Genomic DNA, 19926 nt, shown 5'->3' on the forward strand with positions numbered 1-19926 from the left:
CAGAATCACAAAGCTGACAGCGTCTGCTGCGTGCAACTCTGCCTCAGCTTGCCTGGGTGTGCGTACATGTGTGGGAATGACATTCCCACATTCCTGCCGTTTCACTGAGAAGTTGAAACAGAAGCTGAAGGGAGGACTTGTTAACATGGTAACATTATCAGTTGAACAGTCTATCTCTGTTAATTCAAGTTGACAACAGACAGACAGGAACTTCCAATCTAAAAAAAACAGCTATCCGTGATCCTGGGGGAAAAAGAAAATTGGGGATTTTTTTTTTTCAATTCCTTTTCCACTTTGTTATTGTCTTTTAAAACTTCTTCACCAATCACAGAAAGTTCTTCTGAACTTTATTTCATCATTTTCAAAACATTCACCGGTCACTATACTGATAATAAAAAAAAAAAAAAAACACGTCCTAAACAGTAATAAAGATTTACATGAAAAAATCTAATTCTTATCTTCAGCCAGTAAAGACATGTGGATGTTTGCTTTAGGTACAAAGCTCATATTGTGAAAGAAGAGTATCGTCAGAGTAACCAGTGTTGGGAACTTCCATTCACGCAGCTGCGTCTGCGATGTTGTAACTTTCAAATTTGTGTCAAACTATTGATCTCCGTTTCTTTTGTAAAGCTTTGACCTTCTGATACCAATTTCCTTGTAAGAGCAATATTTTACAGCGTTCTATATTTTTCAGAGCTGATATTGCACTTTTTATATAAGGAGCAGAGGCTACATCCCATCATGTGGGTAAGAGAGCAGACACCATTAAACAGTATTTTACTGATTCAAAACAAATAATAAATAATTTGGAGTTGCCGATTTTTAACTCTTTTTAGCATTTATCAGGATTAACACAGTCAGTAACTGTAAACTGTCAACAAAGGGAGTGTGTTTCCAAATCCAGCATATTCCACAGGAAACTGAGGTCATAACCTTTGTAAAAAGAGATGATGTTCGTGGCAAATGACTGTTCAGTACACAACAATCTCTGAATCTCTCTTTCAGAGAGAACTGAGTGAAAGTCCGGTTGACTCCGATTAAAGCCTGTTTGCCGTTGCGATGACACAGTTAACTAAGAATTTGCGCAGACTTATTGTGTGATGTAATATTCTAATCTTAAATGTCTTGTTTTTATTAGCTGTATATGGAAAATCTTGAAACAAATCGACTGAAACAAAGGCTTTTTGTTAAGTAAACCTTTTTTTGTATATTCCTTTTTTAATTAAATTGCCTCTGTTATATAATTTTCTGCTCATCAGAATCAGATATACTTTAATAATCCCAGAGGGAAATTACTGTTTCAGTACAACCGCCTTAGGGAGACGATTTACTGAGGCCATGCTACCAATTTTACAGTTGCAAATACACTGGAGTTTGTACTTTAGAACTTTTTACCTTTGTTAAAAAAAATATCTTAGGCAGAAGGTATGTCTCTCCCTTTTGCCAGCTAAGATAACATGCAGCTTTAGTTTTATTGCCCCCCTGGGGGGGGTCAACCATCCTCCCCCTGACCTGAGCGGGAGGAGCATTAAGTGGATGAAAAAGGGTGTCTTGGAAAAACTTAGATCAGACAAAAAACTGCATGGGCCAGGCAATGGACATAGATGACTGGTAATGTAAATTTTTGTCTCTATATTTAATTTCTAATAAATTAAATATGCATATTACACTGTTCTACCTCTTCATCAATGCTTTCTCACTTGCGGCCAAATCTGGAACCGGGGTAAGATGGGCTTTCAATAGATATGTAGGAGCAGGCTGGTGTACCCATTCTTTAACACCTACTAATGTTTCTATGAGAGCTTCGTTAAATAAAGTATGCAAATCAAAACTGTAATGCTGAAATGTTGGTTGCATTCAATTACCGATTACTGTTTAGGAGTACAGTTGCACTAATAAAAGGGAAAGATTATTTTGAGATGTTCTGCAAAGATATTTGCTAATTAGTTAATTATTTTACCTGTTGCAGATAAACATTAGATCTGAAATTGTGTAGAGATGAAGAAATCCTGAGTGTGATGTGCTACAAGCTGGATTCTGACTATAGCAGGTATAAAACAAATCAAACAGAAAATGTTAGAGCCATGAGATACAAAGCTATAGTTGCTAGTGTTGAACTTGTATACGATCATAAAATATCGTTAATTCGTTTGACACTGTTTTCTGAGCCGAACAACGTCCAACTTATTTTAGCGAAGGCTGCCATGGATCGTCAGTTTTGTAGCTGTCCAAACAACTACGAGTCCTAGCAAAGAACATACCAGTGTACCATCTTAGATGCCATTGCATAAATGATCACTCCAAAATGAAAGTGGCATCTGATGAGGCTGGTTGATACATCTGGCACACTAAACCAGCATAACTGTAACATAGCAACAGTGATGTTCAGCTAAAAAATAACAGCGATTAACCCAACAGCCTCCTGTAGAAGTGTAGACATCGATTACTCGTTGATTTTACGTTGTATACCATGGATAGAAACATTTTCAGGTTGTTGTCTATAATTGCTAAAGTTAGCTTAAACAGGGGCACCATGCGGGACAAACTGTTAGCCTTGCACCCTGCAAAGAATTTCTCTCTCTTTCTTCAAATTCATGGAATACGACATCTGCCTGGGGGACTACTATTGCTAATAACTTCACGGCGCCTTACTTTAAAAAATCTGCACTAACCCTTTATTGCAGGGGTGTCAAACTCCAGTCCTCGAGGGCCGGTGTCCTGAAACTTTCATTTGTTAGTCTGCTTCAACACACCTGAGTCAAATAATCCGGTCATTAGCAGGACTCTGGAGACCTCGGCTGCACACCGAGGAGCTAATTCAGCCATTTGATTCCGGTGTGTTGGACCAGGGACACATGTAAAAGTTGCAGGACACAGGACCTCTGGGACTAGAGTTTGACACCCCTGCTTTAATGAAACTGCTGCAGTAAAACCACTGCCTATCAATGGGTACGTTTAATCACGGGGCAAGTTTTGTGTTTGTGGCACTCTGACTATGTATCGATAGATTATAAGACAAAGGAATGAGGGAATTTTAAAATGCTTTTCATTGTTAAATTTATCAACTTGGCAATAGTCCCCTATAAATAGTTGTCAAATTGCTAGCTAACGTCACCAATCCCCAGCCCCAGGTCACAAACAAACTGCTTTGGAAGCTCTTAAAGAAAAAAAAAAGAAAAAGAGTCCAATGTATTGCCCCTGCCTCTAAGCTCCAAGGACCCAGCTTAATGAGGCATTCTAAAGATGTGCTGGGATAAGCCAGATTCATGGTGTCTCCACCTCAAAACCCACAGGAACAGGGTGCCAGAGACCACAAGACACACTAAGGCCCATTCTTTATTATACTGTAGATCTGGGCTGATTTTAGAGGTGTTGGCACAAACTAAACAATATACATGGTATAATGCTGCAGCTGAGCAGTGCGCACTATAATAAACTAAGTGGAAGAAAACAAATTAAAATGCTGCTAGACCTGTGGTGAAGAAACCAAATGAATTTTTAATGCTTCTGCTGCGGGTCCATCTGGCATTGCTGAAGCAACAAAACTACAAATTTAACCTTCGGTTTATGGAACCAAATGTTTTCAGATCAGTTTGGAATGAGGATGCAGATCAGAAAGGTAAAAAAAAAAAACAACTTTCTTTCATTCTGAGGCAAGCAGCAGAAAAGAAAGCACCTTCCGAAGCCATGCGTCCAATTCCATATGATCCTGCTGGAGTGGAAAATCAATGTTTACAGGGTAAGCATGTGTTCCACCTCCAGCGCCGGGCGTCTAGCAGAAACACACATCTGTCTCTGTATCGTCGGAGCCTTTCTTCAGCTCACATTGTCATGTCTGCCTCTCAAAGTCCTTCAGACTTTATTTTCTGTGGCTCGGGTTCCTTCTCTGATGTCCACTGACTCACTGAGCCCACGTCCCCTCCCTGTTGCTGGGTCACTGGATCAGTTTTCAGTCTGGCTCACCGGGGCGATCCCCACTTTGGTTACCTCGTCCTTCTCACCTCCCGCTTACCCTGCACCTCTTCACCTCGCCACACACTCACCCCTTGAGCATATGGTTGGCTGTGCGGCCTGGACTCGGCGAGCTGGTATCATCATGACTGGGGTTATGGGTCAGTTACAGCACAGTGTGCCATTGTCAGCTTGTTTGTTCCAAGTCGACAATGGCCTCAACGCCTATGAGCCAAACGCGGGACACGCGTTATCTTAAGAGGTGTTTGTGTAGATGCGTCAGGGCATAGATGGGGCGGGTGTCAGTCGGTGACAGACGCTCATCATATTTAATCCTGAAGGGATTTTGTGGAAATGAAAAGCTGCTTTTCAATTTTATAATCCCGTAGACCTAATCTCTGCAGCCACGTTCCCCCACGTACCGTCCAATTAGACCAACACGTCTGTCCGGATGAGTCCTATTCAAAGCAAATCTCATCCCCGAAGCCAACTGTGTCCAACACCGACCTTCACAAAATATTGCAGAAGCATGCAATGCACCAAAAAAGCTGCTATGTCAACCCACCTGTTTCCACTGCAGTCTTGGCCTTGTTAAGTTGGGGGTGGGGGCATTGATTAGACTGGGACTCAATTAGTTTGAGTGTGTGTGTGTGTGTGTATGTGTCTGTGTGTGTGTGGTTCGATTCAGCCTTTGTGGCACTGCAATCCAACTCGCCCCCTCACACACACGCTGGGTCGACAGAGAGAGAGAGAAAGAGAGAGAGAGAGGGTAGAGAAAGTGCACACCGTTGTAAAAGAAGTGGCACTAGCGAAATTGCTGAGTTGAATCATTTTCAGAGGTCAGTGTGGCGTAGAGAAGATGCAATGAGAGCAGAGGCAAGGGTGTCCAGATATAGGACCAGACATATGGCAAAGAAAGCTGGAGACTGACAGAGAGGACCTAAAGGTCAGAGTCCGCGAGGAGGTAAAGCGAAAGACACGGAAAGGGCAAGAAGCTGAGCTCTGTGTCATCTAAAATATTCAACATCTTATGTTGTGGTTGACTGAAGAAAGGAGCCATGAGAAACATATTGTGGTGGTGCGTGTAATTCACATGTGCAGCAGTACACACAGCGGAGAACCAGGCCACTTTTGCCCATATTGACTGCAGTGCCATGTGACTGCTGTGATCATTAATGTGCCCCGATGCCAACGGGTATCCTGATGACCCACATCTCAGCAGTCCACTCTCACTGTCTGGCTGCCGCCCAAAAACAGACCTCTCCTTCTCCCTCTCTCTCTATCTGATCCTGTTCCTCTGAACCCCTCCTTTGGATGCTAGGGCTCTAACCTTCCTCTGTACGCAGTCTCCATTAGAGAGACCAACCTCCACGCTACTCTGTTAATGACCATCGGAATCTTTCCATTTGGAGGAACCAAAGACTAGGGGTTGTATTTATAACGCAGATCTGCTTTTACTTGGGATGTTTCATGTTAATTTACAAAAAAAGAAAAACATAATCCTATCCTACACATTAGCAGTCGGGCACATTAATAATCAGCCATGACGCGCTTTTAGCAAAGTTTGGCTGTGGCTTACAGGTTTTTGAATTATTGAGCAAATATAGAGTTCAAGTCTACTTAGAAAAGCTGCATACATGACATTTTTGCTTATGTAGGAAAATTTTTACTTAGCGTGCAAGTCTCAGGCTGATATAAAGTTCTTTTCCACAAAAGCAGAACTCAAAAACAATCTGACATTGAACTACAAAAGTATTCAAAAAAAATATGTGTCAACATCAACTTTTAACATGATTTTATTGGGTTGTCATAAGACAGACAATCAGAAAAAGGTGCATAGTTGTCTAGAGGAAGGAAAATGTTTTCTGTAGAACCTGCTCTATTGGGGTATGTCTCCACCAACTTTACTCACCTAGAGAGAAATGTCTATCCATTTTCCTTCACATAATAACTGTTGCTCCTTCATTTGGATTTAGAGCTTCACTTTTTATCTAAACGTCTCATTATTAATCTGTCTGCATGGTTAGAAGCTGCAACAGACAGGGGCGGAGTTCACTTTCCAGTTTGATAACTACTCTAACAGTTTTTTTTTTTTAAAAGGATACCCTTTATTTAACTCCATTTATCATCCCACCAATTCTGACCAGCTTCTCTTTATCTTCGAAAAGAGAAGCATTTCTACAGTATTATGCTGAACCCAGCCTGTTTCATGGTGGGGGTGGTGCGTCTAAGGTGTAGTATTGATCTTCTGTCACACATAGCGCTAAGTGTGTAGGTCAAAAGGTTCCGTTTTGGGCTCATCTGACAAGAGCACCTTCTTGTAACATGACTTGTGGCAAAGTTTAAGTAGAATTTCCAACTGCTTTCTTTCTGCAAGGGTTTTCTTCTTGCAACCCTTTCATAAAGGTCAGATTTGTAGAGGGTATGACTAATAGTTGTTCTGTCAACAAATTTTCCCACTTGAGCTATGAATCTCTGCAGATGACTAATTTTTGGATGGTGGATGGAACAGTGTGTGAGCCATGGATGTGGTCTTTTAACCTAACCCTGACTCAAATCCGTCTGTAACTTCATTTCATGATTCTGCTTCTTCACGACTGTTCTTTAGCAAGCCTCTGTTGCCTTCACTTGAAAAGCTGGACTAATATTACTGCTAAACAGGCCGACTGTTGTTACTATTTGCTTGACTTCTGAAGGCAGTTGCTTGCTCTGAACTTTATTTAGCAGAGTCAATTAAAAGAGGGCAGAATACATTTGCACATCACACTTTTTAGATTTGTAATTTTTTAAATTAAAACCATGGATCATTTAGTGCCTATTTTACGGTTATGTATACACTAGCAGTAACATTACAAAATGGGCAAAAGCAAATATTTTTACAAGGCAAAAATGATCATTATTTTTAACATGCCAGTGTTAGAAATCCCCAAAGTTGACACAAGACAAATTTTCTTTATTACAAGAGCTCTGACTTTTTCTCTAGGTTAACAGTTTCACATGAAGGATATTTTAATTAAATGTGAACTGATTTGCATAAACTGACACAGAGAGGTCAAGAATATATAGAGAGATATCATATGTTCATTTTTCACCAGCATGAAAAGATCCACATAAAAAGCTGAAGGTGTGAAGTGGCTGAGTTGACATTGAATGAACCACATCTATTAAACAGTACGAGCTTTGGTGTGCTCAGTCTACCGTTCCACCCACTTCTCTTGTTTATTCTCAGATTTATTCATTCCCATTGATATGAATCTCTCTCCTTCCTCGCCCCCTTCTCTCTTCAGCGAGCAGTTTAGATTTGAAAACATAACCAACGTCATTAAGCGGGCTGTCTTGTCATGTCGTTGCCTCTCTGATGCAATCTTGCATTTCATCCATGACGCTGAGTTTTCACCACTTGTCTTTTTTCCCCCCAGTTTTTCTTCTCCCATTTCAAGGAACCTGCTACATGTCCTGATGTGCTGCCTTCAGATGAGGAGATTTTAATGCTTCCAACGACCCAGTAAAGTAGCTTTGAAACTCCCGAGCTCTTCCCCCCAACTCTCGTTTTCCTCGATCCACACTCCTCCCACCCCTTCCAAAAACATCTATAAATCTCTCCCACTCCTGATCTAACACCATCCCAATTTCTGTTGGCATCCCAATTCTCTGGCTTGGCACATATACGTGGCACCTATTACTCCCCGGGTCTATCTCTTACCCACACTCGTGTATATATAAATGCTTATGAGTTTATAAAAATAAGCAGTCCCTCAAGCTCAGAGACATGAACCCACCAACTCAAAAACCATGCAAGTGTCTCTAAAGTGCACACAAATTAACCAATGCTGATATGTAGGTGAGCGCAGTCATGCCTCGGTGCACAAACTCTATAAAACACATGCACAGAGCTGTGGTTGAAACCCCTGGATTTTGGATGATTCGGGCAGTAGAGGGAGGAATGGGGGGGGGGGGCATCCCCACTCCACCGAGGGGAGTTAATTACCCCATGTGATCAATAATTCATTACGCTGTCAGTTTGTGTCTGCGTGCCTCTCTGGCATGTTTTGAGAGCAAGTAAAGCACGAGCGCCAAAACTCCCCCAGTAAGCAGTTTCTTTCCCAGGGAATGGCAGATTAAGAGGATTGACTCTGTAATGGATTAACCTCCGGAGTTTTGTGTGCGTATGCATATGCGCGTGCAAACGAGGCCGGCCCTGCGTGCGTGCGGCACGGTGTGTTTGAGGAGGATCAGAGTACCCCCCCTGTATGAATTGATTACCCTAAGAAGCTCTTCTTCTTCCCTTTTAATGACCACATCAGCATTCCCTCCCCACCCCCCCCCCAACCGCAAGCTGGATAAACGTAGAGCTGTCTGTCAAGGAAATGAGACGACGCCCCTTTAAGTAGGGTTAGCTGTCGCTCAAATATCACTCTTGCGAAGACTCCCCACAGACAAGACAAACCCCCGCTGTGTCTGTGTCTTCAGTGATAGATGGTTCCTGTGTCTGTGTGTTATTGCGTGTGGGCTGACTGACCGTTTGTGCACCATTTATTTGTCGGCTTTTAACTGCAAGCCTCCTGCTGCTTCCACCAAAGTCACTGCATCCATTATCTATGCAACTGATATTGTTTGTGGAATATATGTATAGGCTAAAGACACCAGCTTTGAAAGGGACATAGAATCAGAGAATGACCAATTACTCAGTTGGGGTAAGGTGCTCGCCTCCTCCCGCAATGTCTTTGTTCTAACAGCCTTTGCCCATCAGGGGTTTCTTTTAACAGTCTCGATGAGACATGCGCACGACTGTGCATGTATGCAAAAGTCCACATTCACATATCCCTGGGCTACATTGACTCATGTGCCCTGCAGTGGCTCCAGCTAAAAACGGGGCTAATGTTTGACACAGAACACACACGAGCTCTGACAGCGGCGTGCCGCTCAAAAGCTTAGGATGGTGACATCAACACATGCGGGCACACACTCCTTCTGACAGCTATTTTGTGGAGATAAAATGGTTTGTAGACATTAGCGACAGGGTGTGCAGGACGAGTGTCAGCAGAAGTGGGAGTGAGGGAAGATGAAGCCATGATTGAAGCTGCAGTGTGGGTAAAGAGCCAAAAAGAGAGTCTGCTGAGATTTGTAGGACAGATGGACATTACCTCGCAAAATAATTCATGCCCCCTGAACTCTGTCACATTTTGTTACAACCGCCAAACGTCAGTGAGCTTTGTTTGGATAGTTTGGGACTGACCAACACAAAGTGCTGCATGAATGTAAAATGGAACAACCTCTTACACAGAAAATTAATGTGCATCTGTATTCACTCTCCGTTGATGCCTCTAAAAGTAAAATTCAGGGCAAACAACTTTCCTCATCTAATTGGTTCATAGAGCCAAGCTGTGTGTAACTCAGTCTCAGTTTAAATCCTGCGTTTCTGTGAAGGCCTCAGAGGTTCATTCGAGAACTTTAAGCGGAGCATACACTGTACAAGTTTTTGCCCTTTTTGGGACGATTCTTCAGTCGTGAAAGAATTTTTTGGATCGGGCCGAGTCTCAGCTTGATCGTACGTCCTGCGTCGTGCAGCATACAGGCGGTAACGAGGAGCGATTTGCGTCTCACGACCACCTCCCGATCAGGAATCGGATGGTCCGATGAAAATCAAACATTCAGTTTGTTGAACATTTCAAATTCAGTCGGCTCTCGTGAGTGATCGTAAGCGTCCTCCTGTTGAAGCGGAGTTATGACAGTCTATGAGCCGATTTCAACCAACCTTGCGCACTGTGCATGCCCAAACAAGGAAATTCTTCTTCGTCTTCTCAAACGCAAACAAAGGAGTAGAGAGAAGCATGGCGGCGGTACGTGTGACATAGAGTTAAACTATGGAGGAGCAACTCGTAGAACTGCCAAAGCAGTGCAATTCATTCTAGTGAGCCTCATATTTAACAGTGAGCATCGACACTTCCACCTTTTTCTTCTCCTACTGTTGACATTTGACTTCCGGGTAGACGAGTCCGAGTAGCGCCATCTCTCTACGGGGCTGAGTCCGACGTGTTTTTGAACGTGCAGTGTGAGCAGTCAGGTCACATCACTTTAAAGGTTTTCTTTTGTTTTATCTCCCAATTATCCATCCTTTCACCCCTTTTGTACACACTGCTGTCCATTTTGAAATACTCAGCGCAAGTAAAAACAGCAGAAAGAGAAAAAGGAGGAGTTTCCAAACTGAAGCATGAACTAAGGCATGGCCTGTACAAAAAAATGTTGCAGCGGGTAAAGCGATTTCATATATGAAAAAGGTTGAGTCGGTTCTTGTGTGTGAAAAAAAAACTAGGCTTACTTAAACAGACGTGGTTCACAAAACACTTGCTAATGGGTGGTCTCTGCATCACTCGGCAACACAACAAATATCTTTAAGCAAATTTAAACTGCAGCTAATGCAGAAAGGGATTGAAGTTTATGTATAATACAGTCAACATTTAAATAAATATATAGGATCCTTCAGTAGTTGCACTACCATGAGGGTAAATTGTTTTGGTTGACAACTGGGTCTAGATGCAGTTATCATTACTTTATCAATAAGAGTTAAAATGTTTTCAAATTATATATTTATATTTTAGGAAACTGATTTTAATTTTGAACAAATAACAATTTTACACAATCAAGCAACTCTATGCAGAAATTCCTAGAATTCACCTTGAACAAACAATCCCCACCATGAGACATGGTGGTGGCATCATCATGCTTTGGGGATGCTTTTCTTTAGTTGGGCCAGAAAAAATATGGCAGTTCACTTATATCACAGAAGCAGTAAAAAGAGGCATAACTGTGGAATAGAACTTCTTAACTCAGGTAGGAGAATCTGTCTGCAGGACAACTATTAGTCGAACACTCTACAAATTTGGATTTTATGGAAGAGTTGCAGGAAGAAGGCCTGATTGAAAGAAAGCCAAACAGAAGGGTTGGTCAAATGAAACAAAAATTGTGCAATACGTTTTTTGGCTTATACTCAAAAAAGCTGTGTCATGGAAAACTAATACTATAGGTCCCCCCAGCATGCAACACACATTCAAAGAAATGTGGTCAAAACCCCTGGAAAGCAGCCCACTATTTAAATTCAGCCTCAAGCGGAGTATAAATTCATACTACATCTTTTGTATTTTTATTTGTAAAAAATGTGAAGACCATGCTTCCAATTCACAATTATGCACTACTACTACTACTACTAAATTTCAGTGATAAACTCTATAGCAGGGGTCACCAACATGGTGCTCACAGGCACCAGGTAGCTGCCCAGGACCATATGTGGTGCCCTCAAGCCTGTTCAAAGCAATAGTACAACCCTTCAGTGAGCTGCATTTAGAAAAGCAATTTTATTTGTTCTTATATTTTAATCATGCTTCTATTTACATAAATTTAAAAATGACAAAAGCATTCAAAACATATTTATATTACGTAAAGTTAAGGTGAGCTTGGACTCTTGTAGTTCAAAGGTCAGTACAGGTAGCCCTTCGCACCGATGAAATAGCTCTCTGTTTCAAAAAGGTTGGTGATCCTGCTCTATAGTATAGGGTTGTAATGGAAATGTGAAAATGACTTTACAAGTTAATGTAAATTGAAACAAGAGACTTAATGTGATATTGGGAATCCACACCGTCCCACTCTGTTTCCAGAGCTCCTACCTGTTTGCTGTACTTGTTCGCAGCCTGGCAGCTGTAATCTGAGCACTGGTCCGATCCCAGAGACATGGCATCTGCGTTGCCGCTCCCTCCCGTGCTGCTGCTGCTGCTGGAGCCAGCGCTCCCCACACACCCACCGCTGCCCACAAAGGTGTTGGAAGGAGGCAGCTCCTGGACCGCCTGGTGCTTCTTTCCCTCTGCCGGGGGCGAATGAGGCTGGAGATTCACTGCAGGGAGAGGCGAGCTAGATTTGTAGTGCCTTGCCAGATCGGGGCTTGACTGATGTCGTCTGCCACCGCCCATTCGTGGGCTACCGGGGTCCCCATCCATAGCACAGTAGCGGGCTGCCAGGCGTTCACTGGCACTGCTCAGTTCTTCCTCATCGTCATCGTTGACGTGGCGACGTAGGCCGTTGACCGTGACAATGCCGCTGTACAGAGATCTGTCTGACTTCCCTCCCCCTCCAGCTGTGCCGCCACTGTCTCCACTACGTTTGTCTCGCCGCAGTTTACGACCACGGTCGGATCCACAGCCTCGGCTGGCTTGTGGTTGAGCCCCCGACGGGCTGAAGAAGTCTTCCTCCGGCTCCTTCTTACCAGCCTCGTAGCCGTTCTTGCCCTGAGCGCCGCACTGCCTGGCCGTGACCACAAGAAGAATCACCAAGATGACCGCCGCTGCTCCCGCGAGGATACCAATGGCAACACTGAGGCGCTGTTTTCCCAACGCACGTTCGCCGTCTGGGTTCCCGGCGATGTCTAGAGACAGTGGGGTCATGAGGCTACGGGCAACCTTTGAATGGAAAGGAAAAAGGAGAAGTAAGATCAAACAAACTGCACAGCAATAAAAGCAAAGTAAAAAAAAAAAAATCCAGAATATCATTTCCAAAAGATGGCACAGTTGGTGTGAGCCACAGAGACACATCAAACAGCATCTTCATCGTAATTAAACTTATCATTCTGTTTAGTGTGGGAGCTTCTCAGTTAATCTCAAAAACATAGACTGTCACTAAATATGTAATTGCTCTTGCCTCCAAGTTGAAGCATTTCAGGTTGCGCCTGTCATTCATCTCATTCATCATATCACATCTCATACAGTGGGTATGAGAAATGCATTCGATTAGACTGCTTCAAATCTGATTTCAAAAATCAGAGGAAACCTTAGAAAGAGAGGTCAGGAGCAGCTAGAAGAGCTAAAGAAGCAGAAACAGTCAATAAATGTGAAAAGAAAGGCAAGAGGCAGACTATGACTACATGACTACATCCTGAGGCACCAACACATCTACTGTCTCATCAATAAACAATATCCCTTTTGTAAGCGATAGTGTAGGCGTGGATTGGTTAAGGATTTGTTTTCACAATTTTTGTGCTGAGAACTGAATGGGTAGACTAAGAGGAGGCTGTTTAAAACGTGTAATGTTCTATGTAATGATTTTTAATCCCTTTTTTATTTTGTCTTTTGGTCTTCTTAGGGTCTTCAGTTTCCTCTGTAAGCTAATACCTGTTTTGTTGCAGGTGCAAATCTGTGCAAATCCATTTCATTACATGTAACAACAAGATATTCGGCATTTTTGCTTTTGACTTTTTTCTTGACTTTCGGAGACTTCCATTCATTTTCAAGCCTTTCCATGGCCTAACCTTTACCAGTATATACCTAGCCCTAACCTAAACCTGATTGTCACCTTAGTGCTGGACCTAACCCCTCGCCCAGAGAAAAGGGAGCTGCAAGTACAGGAACACACACATACAAGTCTGTACTCTTCTTATTAGGACAATGTAGCGACTTCCATTTGTTTGAGTAACTTAACTGTACCTAACTCTTCTAACACATTAATCGTTATCAGTATATATAGTGCAGTGAATAAAATGTTTGCCCCCCTTAAAAAATTATTTTGGTTTTGCATTATTGTCAAACTAAAACGATTCAGATCATCTAACAAATTTTACTATCAGACAAAGACAAACAGTAAATACAAAATGCATTTTTGAAACAGTGATTTCATTTCAATGAAATAAGCTGCGCAAGCTAAACTGGTCCAATGTAAAAAAATAAATAAATAGGTAACTGCCTTATTAAATCAAGAAATGTGATTCACTACATTTAGAAATGTGAGGCCAATTTAACTAGCCACAACCACTGGATAGAACCTGAAAATGGGAGAAAGGGTAAACCTGACGGGCCCACATGTGGGCCCAGTTGAAACAGGTATTTAAACCCAAATACTTATGGTTTTACAACTCTTTACCCGATGAGATTTAAAGATGTTTAGAGAAAAACACTACATAAAACACACATTACCGGCTTAAACCGCACACGTCTGGTATCACTTGAAACTAGAGAAACCCCCCTTTTGTCTTTTGTAAAGCCCGTCTTTGTATTGCAATAATGCAATCAAGGTTATGATTGAGCTTTTGTGCATTATTGATAGAGCACCATGGACAATGGTAAATTGTGATGCACTAATGCACTTTTAGTTGACTAGATTCTATTTTATGAGGTAAACAACACGTTGGGCAGTTTTGGCCCAATTTCTTTCTTTGTTCAATCACCAATAAATCAGGCATAGTAACAGTTGCAACAGCGGTCCCCTGGAAAAAATATTCTTTCATGTCTTACCATTACACAGGAAACAAAAGTATACTTTATAACTATAGAGGTGGACTTGAGGGATAGATCACTCCTACAACCCTTAAGACTTAAAGGGATTTATAATTTATTAAAAGAACCAGACAAGCAACATATTTTACATTGATCTAAATAAATGAATCTGCTTGTGACCAGTCACCAATGGTGGCACAACCAGTTATAATGGTTATGGGTAAATTTCTTTTTGAAGTATAGCCAAGTTGGTAGTAGATAATATTTTCTCTCTTAAAAATTTCAAATTATCATTTTAAAACTTTTTGTATTTACTCTCGTTATCTTTGCTTCATATAAAACTTTGTTTGATACCCTGAAACTTTAAAGTGGGGATGTCCAGGACCAGTCCTCGAGACCTACTATCCTACAACATTTAGATATATCCCTTCTCCCACACACCTGAATCAAATTGCTGATTTTCATTAAGCTCTGCAGAGGCGTGGTAACGAGCCCTTCATTTAATTCACGTGTATTTAACAATCGACGCACCTAAAAGTTGCAGGATAGTAGCTCTTGAAGACTGGACTTGGGCACCCCTGTTTTCAGAGTGAGAAAAAAGCAAAAACAGCAAAGATCTAAAAAAAAAGGCTAATCCTTTGCCACCGCATAGCAACAGCCCCTTACCTTTAACCTAAGTACTATCCAATAACCCCCTAACCCATAAACTAATGTTCCACTGCTTTTGGCCAGCGCCATGGATGACTATACCACAACCGGACCAAAAGAGGTCACTATTAAAAGTTCACGTAAGCAACACAGGCTTCTACACTTGCAAAATGTTTATTAGAAGAAAGTGAGTTGTACTGAAGCAAAAACATACGCATGGGCTTTGGTCCTTATAAGGCCAAACGATCTTGGAATGGCAGGTCAATGTAATTGAAAAAGTGCTTAAGCAGTCACAAAAACAAGTATACACACGCGCACACAAAGGCAAGCTTGTACACTTGTAAAAGAAGCATTAGAGGAAAGTGGGTTATGCTGAAACACAAACGCACTCATTACACCTAATTGTGAGTTTCTCGACAGGAGAAATCGAGGCTGTAGTGTTCTTTTCTGAAAAAAAAAACCCCCACTGAAAACTTTGTTAGTGGGAATCATTATGCAGACCCAAACACAAACTCAGACAGCAGCACTGATGCATATGCATGGTCTATATAAGTTTGCACCGAGTGTAAGCTGTCTGTTAGCGAGACGACTCATTCCGCAGCCTGCACCTTGTCTAAGGGCTCAAACGACAAAGTCTTTGGCCCGACAGGGTGAGGAATGACAGAGTCTTATAATCCCTGCTGCAAATAAGAGTGGTTGGTAATAAGGCTTGCAGGAATGTACAGGAGAGTGACTGAGCCACCGTGCTTTGAAGTGGCCAAGTAAATCAACTTCTGCACAAGCTGCAGTATTAGTAATACAGCAGAGAATTTGCTTATACGACTGCACTGTGGAACTGGCTTATTACATTATCTGAGACATACACAGAGGAGCGACATTATTGCCCTCTCTTCCTCTTGTTCCACCCCCCAAGCTAAGAGTGACACTGTGTTATGTTCATTATTTCAACCCCATCTATTTCTGAGTTAAGTTTCATTGTTAGTGAGTGCTGTTTGTTTTAGTCCATTGTTCTGCTTCCACTGCAGAGGTGCCTCCCTGCCAGGTTCTGCTCCTCCCAGCACAGCCCCACTGCTTCTCTTGGTGCCTGCAGTATTTCTATCCGTCCTGATTTTGCTGGGCATCCTAAGCATGCCTTGCTTTTCCCACACAGGGGGTTACAGCAACAGAGCAGAATGAAAGGGAAAACAGCAGCCAAGTGTCACGCGTGCACACGCTATGTGACGGTTCGGAACAAGTTGAGTGTGCTGGCATACATGAAGCATAAACAGTGTTAGAGGGTGTATGCGTGTGTGTGTGTGTGTGTGAGAATGTGGAAAAAAACTTAGTTCTACATAAACCATACAACCTCTATATGTATAAAGGCATACTCAGGAAACGGCAAATTTCCAGTGCTTCTGATGTGTCCCAAAAATCCCAGTGGACTCTTTGATTCTGCTGTGTATGCTTTACTATCACTGGACTTGGCATGGCTGCCTCTCTGCTCCGCTCTCCAAGGATTAGGTTATTGATATGTAACCGCAGATACCTGCGATATCAGCAATGCAGCATCAGACCTTTACAGAAGTCTACTCATTATAGCAGTGAGCAGTTGTTTAAAATGAATAAAAGAGGACTTGTAATAACAAATAGAAAAAAGGCTTGTCTTAAAACAATGTATCTGATCGGACAACAAAAACACTTTACGACAAGATCCTATACAGTGCCTTGCAAAAGTATTCGCCCCCCCTTGGCTTTTTTTTTTTTACTTGTTTTCTTACATTCCAACCCATAATTTAAATGTTTTTAAATCCTAGTTTATGTGATGGCTCTCCACAAAACAGCCTAAGTTGATGAAGTGACATGAGAAAGAAATACATGGAAAAGGATTCACTGAAAATTAACTGACAATTGCCATGTGCATAAGTCATCACCCGCTTTGCTATGAAGAACGCCCTAAAGGTTCTAGTGCAACCAGTTAAATCCAAAAGTCCAGTAACTAATGAAATTAAGTCCACATGATCACTCACTATAAACACAACTTTTCATAAAGGCCCCAGAGGCTGCAGCACCACTAAGCAAGAGGATGCACACCATGGACCAAGGAGCATCCCAAACAAGTCAGGGAAAAAGGTTTTGAGGAATAAAAGTCAGAGTGGGGTTATAAAGAAAAATCTGAATCTTTGATGAGCACCATCAGATCCATCCTCTTTAAATTGAAAACAGAAACATAACCAGTCTGTCAACCACTAGAACTCACTTAGTGGACCATCAAAGAAAACACTACGGTGCAAAGCCAACACATCCCATCATACCAAGAACACCATTCCCGCAGTGAAATATGGTGGTGGCAGCATCATGCTGTGGGGATACTTTTCAGCAGCAGGGACTGGGAAACCGGTCGAGTAAAGGGAAAGATACACGGTTATTCTGGAACAAAACCTTCGTAAATCTGCCTGTGATTTGAGACTGGGACAGAGGTTCCCCTTTCTGCTTGGGGATAATGACCCCAAGCTGACTGCTAAAGCATTACTTACAACCAGTTACCATTACCATTACTTAAATGTTTAAATATTTTGGGATTTTAGGGTCGGACAATGAATCCGGAAACAAACTCTGTTTTCTTTACCATATTTATGCAGAAATGTAAATCTATAATTGAAATTCCAGACATTTCCATACAGCCCAAAAACCTTGAATACTAGTATGAAAGTCCCAGTCAGCTCATGCATGCAGCATGGCTCTCATATGCAGAGTTCTTCAAAGGTATCCAAATGACAACAATGACACACAAGGTCCAGAATGTCAATTTCCTCTTTCTCGAGCTCAAAGCCTGCAGCATAATATTATAGATAATTACCAAACATGTGGTTCGCCCAGTACGGTTAGATAGAGAAGAGCGGAGTAATTTTCTGCTGCCGTGCTGCAGCGGTAGAAGCCGTTTTCGTTCCCTAATTGCATCTGGCATCCGTCCACCACCCAGCTTGACTTCATTATGGGATGGAGGTATTCTGTCTTAAATGACTTCTACTCAATCACGCCACCGAGTTCCTCCCTACAATCAAACTAAACTGTGCATGTTGTACTCAATGGCGGCTTTCAGACCAGCTTAGCCATATTACACCCTATTGTTTGATTTAATAGCCGCGGCCATTTAGGCACGCTGCAGATAATTCTACCTCTTACTAAGTGTTCCCTTCTAATCCTCACATCCTTGATTTTCCTTTTTTCTACTTTTCAGTGTCACATGCATGAGGTGCTCTTCTTAATAGATAGGAAGGAAACGTTACAATTGCTATCAGTACTGACTTGTTTCTCTTTTTTCTAAAAACAAACTGTGGCTTTACAGAACAATTTCCCTTTTACTCAAAGACAACATTTCGTTTAAAGTATCATTCAAATAAAAGAGCCTTATTCCTTATAAGACCCACAAAGCTAAGCTTGTTTGCTTTGTGACAGTCGAAAACTCTACAAGGTGCAAAGAGGAAACAGATTTTTTTACAGAATGAGTGTATTACTGGAGATTGTAATCTTTGCTGCCTTTGGGAGAGCCTCAGGGGGTAAAAATAAGGCATTCAGCCACTTCATGCTCCAGAAGTGAGTCAAAGTCTATGCACCAATTCCCTACTTCAATAAGCATGTTTATTGGCTATAACAAAATGCTTTTCAACTCTATAGCTACTTTGGTAATTTATGCAGGTCAGACAAAAAGCAAACAACCTCTATAACTTGTGAGCTCTTATATAAAATTATCCTTTTGCCATATTTTCAAAACAAACTAAGATTTGTCTTAGTTAAAGAGATGTGTACTTCCCATTTGTCTATAGGTCCTTGTGAAATTACATACACCCCTTTTACTTTTTCCGCATCACAACCAAAAACTTCAATTAATTTTATATTTCCACCTGCTAGCACCCAAAACAAATCAGCACTTATTGGTCAAGTAGAAGGAGTGTGACACAAGACGGTCAAACTAAAACTGAACTACAAAGTACCTACTCTGCCCCCCCACCACCACACACACACACACACACACACACACAAACACACAAGCTGAGTCAAATTGGATGGAAAGCATCTGCGAACTCTTACCTATATTCCCAGATGGATTCAGGGCTGACATTTGACTGGCCATTCTAACACATGCATATGCTTAGACCAAACCTATTCAAATGCTGCTCTAGTTACAGGTTTGAGGTTGAGGTGAACCTCCACCCCAGTCTTTTAGGTCTTCTTCCGTTATTGCCCTATATATATGTAGTTCCATCCATCTTTCCAGCATCTCTCTCCCTTCTGCCACATGCTGTCTACTTTGACCAAAGCACCTTCCTTTCGGTGTTTACTATGTCCTCAACATGGCTTGTAGAAAAGGTTTTGTGGGACTTTTGATTCTTTTCTCTCAGCAATGCATTCTTCCTTTCACTATTCCTTTAAGTCCTCTTTTGTGGAGTGCAGGACTAATAGCTGCTCTGTCCATATATTCTTGAACTTTAGTGTGTTTATGTCTGCAGCTCCCTTAGGCTTTGTCTTCTTCCCCTAAGCCAGAGGCTTCTTGGCTAAATCTCAAATAAATGCTCTTCTTCAGTTTAGGTGAGTAGCCATAAACTGGCAGAATTACACTTTTGCAATACTTTTTCTATAAAAAAAATGATATATTGAACACTGCTTTGTGAGAGAATCTGAGCTTGGGATGTTGTTTTTTTTAGAATAGAAATAGAAATGTCCTTTATTGTTCTACAGTGGGGAAATTCCGGATTTAGCCTGCTTTAGACCTCAAAAACTTTTTTTCCAGACCTGTCTACTGTTTTCTTTGGTCCTCCTGATGCTGTTTATTCAGTAATGCTCTTTATAAAATCTTTGAGGCCGTCCCAGAACAGATGGATTTCCACTGAGATTAAATCACAGACAGGTGGGCTTCTATGAGCAGTTAGTTAATTATATTTAGGGTTGTCACATTAAATGTGTTAAAAGTGGGCTGCCCTTTTAAGATGGTTATTAACAAAAATGTAAAACCTTGTAACCTTGTTCTTTTATTTTCACTTAAGTTATGTTCTATTTTGCAGTTTGCTATTACATAAAAATGCTAAAAAAAAATACA

The 19926-nt window shown here is 41.6% G+C and overlaps 1 protein-coding gene across 1 annotated transcript in view; it reads right to left on the minus strand.

The window, feature by feature from the left end:
• pcdh7a (protocadherin 7a) overlaps nucleotides 1-19926 on the minus strand; it is a 65729-nt gene that overhangs the window by 38645 nt on the left and 7158 nt on the right. Inside the window, exon 4 of the mRNA XM_012865547.3 lies at nucleotides 11613-12398. Coding sequence (XP_012721001.2) covers nucleotides 11613-12398 — 786 coding nt within the window. The remainder of the gene's footprint in view (nucleotides 1-11612; nucleotides 12399-19926) is intronic.

Source organism: Fundulus heteroclitus, chromosome 5 (assembly GCF_011125445.2).
Source record: "Fundulus heteroclitus isolate FHET01 chromosome 5, MU-UCD_Fhet_4.1, whole genome shotgun sequence".
NCBI classification, from domain to species: domain Eukaryota; kingdom Metazoa; phylum Chordata; class Actinopteri; order Cyprinodontiformes; family Fundulidae; genus Fundulus; species Fundulus heteroclitus.